Source organism: Triticum dicoccoides, chromosome 7B (genome assembly GCF_002162155.2).
Source record: "Triticum dicoccoides isolate Atlit2015 ecotype Zavitan chromosome 7B, WEW_v2.0, whole genome shotgun sequence".
NCBI lineage: Eukaryota > Viridiplantae > Streptophyta > Magnoliopsida > Poales > Poaceae > Triticum > Triticum dicoccoides.
The window spans coordinates 735,531,547-735,541,125 of NC_041393.1; the positions used below are offsets into that span (position 1 = coordinate 735,531,547).

Consider the following 9,579-nt stretch of genomic DNA (forward strand, 5'->3'; position numbering starts at 1 on the left):
GGCCTCGGGCACGGCTCGCCCCCGACCATGCTTCCGCCAGGCGATGCGGGCATGGTTAGAATACACAGCATCTCTCAGACACCTCTTCCTTCACTCCCCCGCGGCTCGGGCGCCTAAAGAAAAAGAGAAAGATCGCCGGTCAGCGACATGCCGGCTACGGGGAGCGAGCAACAGATCCCGACGCCCCAACTGCAGGATCCTGGAGACGATCGCAACCTGGTCAGCATTCTCCGGCGCAGGGTCGCCGCCCGAGAGCCATTCGCGGCCGACAGCTTCATCCAGGAGGCGGACGTCTACTTGGCTGCCCCCGCGGAGCTCGTCCGCGACCATGCTCCGGGCATGGACCTCGGCGAGGGGAAAGAGACGGCGTGGTACTTCTTCAGCCCCGCCAATTACCACGAGACCCCGGGTGCACGGAGACGAAAGCGCAAGGTCGGCGGCGCTGACGCCGGTGAGACGTGCTGCTGGCACCCGGAGGCGGGAAAGGTGCCCATTCTAGGCCCGGGTAAGAAGCCCGTTGGGGCGTACAAGCGCAAGCTCTCCTATGTGCTCAAGGTCAAGAACCCGCCTGGTTCCGCAAAGCCGTATCGAAACAAAAGCCTTGGTTGGATCATGGTCGAGATTGGGCTTGAGCAGCAGCAGGCCGACCAGCAGCTAGTGCTCTGCAAGCTGTACAAGTCTCGCAGTCGCAGGGATGCTGAAATTTCTATTTCCACCGGAGCCTGCCGCGTGGACGCCTACGACGAGAAGCCATGTCCCGCGCCGCCGCCACCTGCTGCTGCTGCTCCGTCGTGTGATAGCCAGGTAACGGAACGTAAGACGACGACATCAGGCTACAATATTCACTCGCCGAGAGTCGCCCAGAAGCCTCCACTCTCCATCCCCCTCGCCTTCAAGCATGGCACTCGGTCTAGGCCGATGGGAGGGAGCAGGAGTGGTGTGGCAATTGAGAAGAAGGCGTCGCCGGCGGTGGCGGTGACCGTCGTGATGAAATTCGGTGGGTCATTGACGCAGTCGGCCCATCGGATGAAGGAGATGGCCAAGCTCGTCCGCAGCTTCCCGGACGGAGGCGGCGAGTCTCCGGTGGTTGTTCTGTCCGCCATGGGGAACACCACCACCAACCTTCTCCTGGTAGTCCTCTGTTTACCATGAAGAAGAGTTTCGACTCTGTTAGCTCGATCGACCAATTACATGCTAAATGTGTAGGCCGCTGGGAAAGCGCTGAGCTGCCGGCCCCAAGAGGCGAGCGAAATCCACGAGCTCGCCATCACAAAGGAGCTGCATTTCAGGTGTGTGTCATGCTTAATTGTTCCTCTGCTTTTCTTTTCTGGAGTGTACGTGCATGCGGCCCTGATTGAACTGATATGCACTGGTTCCTCTGCTCTGCTTTGCTTTGCTCTGCTCAGGATGGTTGATGATCTTGGACTGCATAGGTCGATTGCTTCAGGTATGTTACTGTTAATTGTTTTCCGGCCGTCTGTTGCTTGTTCTGCAAAATTCAGTGCATCATCCCACAATTCTTATTGTCTCACTTTCATTAATAGGCGACTTTATACTTTATAGAGTAGTAGTACTTGTTTTGTTTAACCGTTAAATAAAACTTGCTAATCCTATATAACTAAAAAGAAATTTAAAATATCTCTCTCAACACGCCAATCATGTCACCTGAACGTGCAACCATTCATAGTAAAGAGTCCCACGTCAACAGCCAGGCGTAGCCAGGCCCTGGGCTACCAGGGCCATGGCCCGAGATTATTTTGTTTGTTGACTGTACCCACAGTAGCGCACTGTAACTACGGTATTTAATGTGCTTACACGACAGCAGCCATGTGTGGGTTAGGCTACTTATATTCTTATATTCAATAGATATTTTACAATCAAATACAACAAATTATATGTATTTTCAGCTTTGATTCTCATATTATTGATTAATCTAAATATTCATTTTTTTTCGTACAATTGATAAATAGAGTTACTAATTCCGGTATCAACTAATTACACTTGCTGGAGGCGGCGGAGTTACGTTGAGGGCCAACCACAAACCTCTTTTTACCGGTTCCGGTATCTACCGGTGAATTCCAAACCAATAGAACCCTGCCACCTCTAAAGTTGTGGGATCACATGCGTATACAAGCCAAGTATTCTCATGTTTGCATGGCTCGTATTTCTCAGGGCCAGGGCCCACTACGTGCAATCCTGCGTGACTGCAATGGGTGTTCTCCCTTTTTTAACCCAATGGGTGTTCTCCTTTTTTTAACCCGTACCAAAGCAGGTAATTTAATAATCAGACTAGATTAGAAAATCTAATTAGCTTATTATTAAAAAACTAATTTTAATTCTTTCAGAAAACAAATCTCACTCATTTCAAAATACTAATTTCACTCATTACAAAAACTGATTTCAATAATTACAAGAAGTGATTTTCACAGCTTCACACACTGAAACAAATTTCGGTTATTCCAATTCCAATTTCATATTTCACAATGATTGAAATTAATAATTTTAAACTGTCTAAGAACTGATTTCAATTCTTCAAAAAGAAGATTTCACTCATTGTAAAAACCTATTTCACGGTCATATTGTACAAAGGACTAAAACTTACTATTTCAAAAGACTGGCATAATTTTTTTAATTTTTTATAATGTCATTTCAGTTATTCCAATTCCATTTTCATATTTCACAATGATTGAAACTGATTGTTTCAACTGTCAAAGAACTGATTTCAATTCTTCATAAAGAAGATTTCAATCATTTCAAAAACATATCATATTTTACAAAATACTGAAACTTAGTTTTTTCAAAAGAGTGGCATAAATCATTTTAGTTTTTTACAACAATACCATTTCGCTTATTCCAAATCGAAATTCATATTTCACAGTGAGTGAACTAATTAAAGAACTGATTTCAATTTTTCAACAATAAGATTTCAATCCTCTCTGAAACACATTTCACTATCATATTTTACAAAAGACTGAAACTTAGTATTTCGAAAATAAGATTTCAATCCTTTCAAGAACAATTTTATTTTATTTACAATGTCATTTCAGTTAACCCAATTTTCAAACCACGACGCCTCTGTCCCTGTTTCACAAAGTTCACATACCAGAAATTAAATCTCACATATATTCTGAAACTAGTTTCACACCTTTTGCATATTTGTACACACGAACTTCACAAATTGATAATATATTCCACAAATTTGTGAATTATTTCACAAAGTTCAGAGCTGTTTCATATCCATTTCACAAAGTTCATCTACCAGAAAATGAATTTCTAATGAATAACAGTACCCCAACAATTCCACAACCTTTTTACATTGTAGTCCAATATATATATTCAGTACAATATTGTTTCACAACAATCTGAAGCAAACCAACCAAACTTTGCTTGAGGACCACAAAGAACCGAGATAAAAAACAATCCAAAACAAGAACAGATCCATATCCTGCTCACCATATGGACTTGCTGCCTTCTCCTTGCGCATTGGAGCTTCTCATCCATGGGAAACCCGCATATCCTCAATGCCTACTACGCTGCAGCATGGGTTCAAGGAGGTTTAAGACGTGGAGCTGCGACCGATCTCATGTACCGGTGATGGTGGTTCGGGCGAGGGGTACGTAGGGTTGGTGAAGATGCCCTCGTGCCATCCTGGCCATGACCGACGAGCTCATCGGAGAAGATAAGCCAGATCGGCGCCGGTGTGCGAGGCGAAGGCAGCGAGCAGGTGGGAGCCCGATTGGATCTTGAGGAGATGGGGAAGAGAGAGAGAGAGAGAGAGAGAGAGAGAGAGAGAGAGAGAGGCAATAAATATCGTGGGTGGGGGCCACATCATATTTCCTGCGTATAGCCTTCGTATGTCGGGAAAATGGAAATCGGTCACCAATCTCGACGCACGGTACGGAGGGTGGATTCCCCACCGGTACATACCGGTTCCGGTAAAATTGCTTATTCGGAGGGCCAACAGGTTCGTGGCCTTCCTAGCTTTGGAGCATGTCATGAGATGATCATCATAGGGTGATCCTTTCGTCAATTGATGCTCCTATTACACTGATGAGAACCCACTATGTAGCATCTACATTGATAACTCAAATAGTGTATACGTCATTGGTACGATTCTTTGTAGGAACTACCTATAGTAACGAACATGCTCTCTAACCCTTGGGCCATGAAATAAAAGCCAGTGGCTATTTCTTACAGCTTGCCCCATCTAGCCCGCCCAGACTTCTGGTGCAAGCTCTGCCACTCCTTCTTGGGGCAATTAGACACTTCACTTTCTTTATCTTTAGTGCATCTATGCTTTCTAGCACTACCATGTCCTATCCCACTTATATCATCTATTAATTATACTTCTTGAGGGGCTAATTCAGCATTTCGGTTTCTTCGTCTTCAATAAATCTATGCTTTCTAGCACTAGTACATCATTTCACACTGTTAAACTAAACAGGTTCATTGGAGGAGTTGGAAAACGTTTTTGTGGCTATTGCTGTGATGAAAGAGCTGACTTCTAAGACACGAGATTACCTTGTTTCCTTCGGTGAACACATGTCCACAAGAATATTTTCTGCATATTTAAATAAACTTGGGGAAGGGGCACGACAGGTACATACTTCTAGCAATTGCAACTCACAAGTTTTTGGCTAAACCTTATTTTTGGCATTTGTTTTTATGTATTTTACAGATTCATTTTTCTGTTCTTCCTTTTCCTATTGTCTCAAATTAAAGCAAGGACCTATGAAAGATATCCAATTAGATCAAATATTTCCAGAAAGTTTAGCATTGGCTTTAGTTATAGCTCCTGTTGTACATCTGTAACTTTTTCCAAACCAAAAATCTAAATACATGCAGCACACTAGTATTCTTTCCCGCCAATTTTTTTTGGAAATGTGAACATACATTTTTGGAATTTATGGGAATAGTATTTTTTTCCTGAGACTCTAGGAATAAGGTTGAAAATTTGGAGTTTTGCTTCGTAGCCCAAACCAAGTAATTTATTTTCTTACCACTAGAATAATTTATATTTAGTCAAATCAGCAAGTGGAACCTGGGAGGGAAATGGTGAAAATGTGTATACAATTTCAGGAATGGGAATCGTTTCCCGTTGATACTTGTGGAAGGGGTGGTAGCGACTTGACTATGACTACAATTGGCACAGATAGGAGATCAAGAGAAATCCAGGTATGCTCTCTAATTTTGTATAAATTATCTCCTGAAAGCACGGTTGCTCTTGAAAACTCCCTTAGGGCCTAAGCTGTCTAACCAAACAAAAGTTAAAAAGCTAGGATGATTCATCCAGAAGCTTTATATTGTTCAGGATCAATTTGTTTCTGCAGTTGAGAAGTTGTCCGTATGTTCAACCAAGGAAGTTTAAAATTTACAAATAATGGGTTATGTGGTCTTTCTGTGCTCCTTTGTATATTTGAAATATGTTCCATGCTAGTATAACTGGCTTTCCTTAATATGTACTAGGTTTGGAAGGATGTAGACGGTGTGTTGACATGTGATCCCAATGTTTGTGCAAATGCGATACCACTGCCCTACTTGACTTTTGATGAGGCAGCTGAACTTGGGTTGTTTGATGGACAGGTATTCTCCTTGGCTTTTGTAATTTCTGTTTATTTTGTGGATCAGATGTTGGCTAGGTAGTGAACGTTATGGCATATATAACTTATTTTGATATATGTGTTGCTGGAGTTACTATTGCGATTCTTCCTTGCTGGTTTAGCAAAGCTGGAGTGATCTTCTATTATTATACTTAGTCACTTTTGCATCCCCAGTCAAAGCAACTAGCTATGGAAGGTGGCATACCAGTTATAGTTAAGAACTTGTGCAACCTTCAAGCACCTGGCACCATGATTACTAAAACAAGAGATATGAGCAAGGTTTGTTATATGAATATATCACTATATTATGGTTAATTCTTCCATGTGTAGTAATTAGTGATTGCTTACCCTCGACTATTATTTTTCAGAGTATATTAACCAGCATTATGTTGAAATCAAATGTTACCATGATGGAGATAGAGAATACAAGTAAGCTCGGACAGTATGCTTTTGCAGCAAAGGTACATAGCAACAGACTTGTGGACGAGAACGTCGTTTGGTGACCGAGCTCACTAGAGCTCGAAAATTTTGAAAAAATCAAAATTCAAATTTTCCGGTTTCAAAAAAATCTGAACAAATTGTGCAAGTAAACAAGGATGTTATGTGTATGTGTGTAATTTTTTAGGATGAAATACCTTGAAATGCGATCTGTACAAAAAGATAAATTCATTGCCTGGGAGGATGAGTAATATCATGTGTTAAAAAGCCCCAGATTTTTTTTGCACAACCCTCATTTCAATATATTTTGCCCTGAAAATTTACACACGTTGTGCTATGCTTTCATGTATATCTGTATTTTTTTAAGAATTTTTTGAAACTTAAAAATGTGAATTTTGATAAAATTTGAAATTTGAATTTGGAGGCCTCCATGGAGGCCGAACTCCAAAAGCAATTTTGACAGACTTGTATCTCCTATTTATTTATTTATTGAGTTATATAACTGTTGGTTGTCTGGTCATTTTCTTCGTGCAGGCCTTCTCAATGGTTGAAGATTTGGGCATCTCTATCGATTGTGTAGCCGTTAGTGAAGGCAAGATGTCGTTTGCTCTAGTTCCATCGAAACTGTTAAAAGGGGAATTGATTCAGCTGGTAAACATCTAGATTCTATAACATTTTATATTCAGGGTGTGCCAGAATTACAACCAATACATTTTCTTTTGTCTATATATATCCTACTAGAGTAAATTGCAAAAAACCGCCACAATTGTGGACCCTAAATCAAAAAACCACCATGTTTCCTTTTTCTTTTTTGCAAAATCCCACCGGTATTGTACTGACAGTTTGCCAAAAACACTGATGACATGATAAGTAGCATTTGATGTGGAATCTGACGGATGGGTCCCACCTGTAGGTGATGACATGGCTAAAAAATTGACGTTGTTTTCCCCTGCTCCTATCTCTCCATCATTTTCTCTCTGGCATTTCATCGAGCGGCTCCTGTGCAGCGACCGGCTCCAGCGCCTCAATGCACTTGGGGCTGCGGGGCTCACGTTCGGTGACCTGGCCGCCTCCAGGAGCACCCGTGCGCCGGCCAGGTCACCGAACATGAGCCCCGCAGCCCCAAGTGCGTTGAGGCGCTGGAGCCGGTCGCTGCACAGGAGCCGCTGGATGAAATGCCAGAGAGAAAATGATGGAGAGATGGGAGCAGGGGAAAACGGCGTCAATTTTTTAGCCATGTCATCACCTACAGGTGGGGCCCATCCGTCAGATTCCACATCAAATGCTACTTATCATGTCATCAGTGTTTTTGGCAAATTGTCAGTACAATACCGGTGGGTTTTTGCCACAAAAAAAAAAAGAAACGTGGTGGTTTTTTGATTTAGGGTCAACAAATGTGGTAGTTTTTTGCAATTTACTCTACTATTATGCTAACTTTTGTAATAACAAAACTCTGTTTGTTATGGTGATGTGGCAGGAGATTGATAATGTAGTTGGAGAGTTTCAAAAGATTGCAGCTGTTGGTCTAATACAAGGCAGATCAGTTCTCTCTCTGGTAGGGAACACACAGATGTGGCGACCCATTCTTAAAAAGGTAAGAGTCATATGTACGCTTAGTACAATTTTGTACTAAAGCTAGTACAAAGTTGAGACACTTATTTTGGGACGGAGGGAGTATATTAAAAAAAAACTGAAACTCATCTCGTCGTGATAGTCATAAAGATCACTTGTAATTCTTATTGTTATCACTGTATAAGCTGGCAATGTTGATCTTGTTATCACTGTATAAGCTGGCAATGTTGATCTTATTTATCTCATTCGTCACTGTTGCTACATGCCAGGCATTAAATGTTCTAGGCAGCATTGAAGTTAAGTTCTATACGATCTCGCCAGTGTTGTCGAAGGTACTATTTTCCTTTCAGAAAAATGAACATGAATCTGCTTACAAGAAATCAAGCAAATGGGGAATCAAATTTTTGTGCTTGTGCAACGGAGTGACGATGCTAATTCTTTGTAAACAGGTGATGAAACTTTCCTTGGTGGTCGATGACAGTGAGGCAAAATATTGCGTGCAAGCCCTCCATTCAGCATTCTTTGAGAGCGAGTACCCAATTCCAGTCAACTCATCCACGACAGCAGCTAGCTCCAGCGTCGACAAAAAGGAGGATGACAACAACCCAGAAGTTCCACCTCCACTCGATGCGTGTCAGGGAAGGAGGAACATTGACCGCAACAGTGTTGTGGAGGAAACTGAGCTCATGACTTTCCCTGACAATTATCCGATGCCCCTCGATGGCGACAATGTCGGGAACCCGACAGAGTTCTACTACAACAACGGATATCCAGCCGGGTTGGATGCCGGAGTACCTGGAGTTCAGCCCCAACAGCAGGTACTCGCTAATGAGGTGGAGGGTGGCACTGAACCTCTCAATGTTCTGTACGAGACCAAGCGCATTCACCAGACAATGATGGGCATGAAGGACATCGAGCACAGGATTGTCTTTGACGGCGAGGATGCGGTGACTGTCAATGGCAAGAATCCGGCGGCCGGGTACTTAGGAGTCGACAACAGTGGATATTCAGCTGGGTTGGATGGCGGAGAACATCAAGTTGAGGATTTGATACACAAACCAATGTTTGTCGGAGTCGACGACGGCGGATGTTCGACTGGGTTGGATGGAGGAGAACTTCAAGTTGAGGACTACATGATCGACATCCCGACGCTCGTCGGAGTCAACGACGGCGGATGTTCGGCTGGGTTGGATGGCCGAGAACTTCAAGTTGAGGACTACGTGATCGAAACCCCGATGCTTGTCGGAGTCAATGACGGCGGATGTTCGGCTGGGTTGGATGGCAGAGAACTTCAAGTTGAGGACTACCTGATCGACATCCCAACGTTTGTCGGCGTCGACCACGGCAGATGTCTGGCTGGGTTGGATGGCGGAATCTGTCAAGTCGATGACTACCTGATCGACATCCCGATGACCGTCGGAGTTGACGCTGGCGGGGATGGGCACTTTGACGGTGGACTTGAAGTTGAAGCCGAGCAGCAGCCAGCAGGAACTCACTGGGGCAGCGAAGAGCGGCAGTAGACATCGTATCAACTGAAGCACAGCTGAAGAAATGGGTCACTAGTGCTTGAGCTTTCATTCTAGACTAGAGGTTGGGCGTTTGTGCGCCTCCTGTTCCATAGAGCAAATGGCACTCGTAGTCAAGATTTTCAATTTCGAAAACAAAACAATTTCGGACCTCATCAAAACATGCGAAATTTCAGAAATTTCGGAAATTATTTTGGATATTGAGATTTCAAATTTCACTTTGTTTTAATGAAATTTAACCTAATTGAAATTTCTTTTGAAATTAGTTTGAATCTGGATCGGAATTTCAGGGTTAAAAATATTTCGGAACCCACTTAAATATGCGAAATTGCGGAAATTTCATTGAAATTTTAAACCCTGCTTGCAGTCATAGAACTTGTGCAGTGGGCGCACTTTATTCACACTACCCACAAATCGAAAAAACCAGTCACAGAACTTGCGTT

General features: G+C 43.1%; 2 protein-coding genes across 2 annotated transcripts; both read left to right on the forward strand.

Moving 5' to 3' along the window:
• Positions 1–146: 146 nt before the first annotated feature.
• Positions 147–6,240, forward strand: LOC119339597 (aspartokinase 1, chloroplastic-like). The gene is made up of 9 exons (XM_037611590.1): positions 147–1,131; positions 1,207–1,289; positions 1,407–1,447; positions 4,445–4,599; positions 5,080–5,175; positions 5,467–5,583; positions 5,775–5,879; positions 5,969–6,061; positions 6,226–6,240. The coding sequence occupies exons 1-9, from the start codon at positions 148–150 to the stop codon at positions 6,238–6,240; spliced, it is 1,689 nt and encodes a 562-aa protein (XP_037467487.1). The 5' UTR covers position 147.
• Positions 6,241–6,592: 352 nt separating this feature from the next.
• Positions 6,593–9,234, forward strand: LOC119339827. The gene is made up of 4 exons (XM_037611726.1): positions 6,593–6,689; positions 7,516–7,632; positions 7,880–7,942; positions 8,060–9,234. The coding sequence occupies exons 1-4, from the start codon at positions 6,636–6,638 to the stop codon at positions 9,128–9,130; spliced, it is 1,305 nt and encodes a 434-aa protein (XP_037467623.1). The 5' UTR covers positions 6,593–6,635; the 3' UTR covers positions 9,131–9,234.
• Positions 9,235–9,579: the final 345 nt, after the last annotated feature.

Coding starts and splice junctions, on each gene's coding strand:
- LOC119339827 (XM_037611726.1), top strand. CDS start 6,636: ATGTCGTTTGCTCTAGTTCCATCGAAACTGTTAAAAGGGGAATTGATT. Junction 6,690..7,515: donor AAGGGGAATTGATTCAGCTG/GTAAACATCTAG, acceptor GTGATGTGGCAG/GAGATTGATAATGTAGTTGG. Junction 7,943..8,059: donor TCTCGCCAGTGTTGTCGAAG/GTACTATTTTCC, acceptor CTTTGTAAACAG/GTGATGAAACTTTCCTTGGT.
- LOC119339597 (XM_037611590.1), top strand. CDS start 148: ATGCCGGCTACGGGGAGCGAGCAACAGATCCCGACGCCCCAACTGCAG. Junction 1,290..1,406: donor ACAAAGGAGCTGCATTTCAG/GTGTGTGTCATG, acceptor TGCTCTGCTCAG/GATGGTTGATGATCTTGGAC. Junction 5,176..5,466: donor GGAGATCAAGAGAAATCCAG/GTATGCTCTCTA, acceptor AATATGTACTAG/GTTTGGAAGGATGTAGACGG.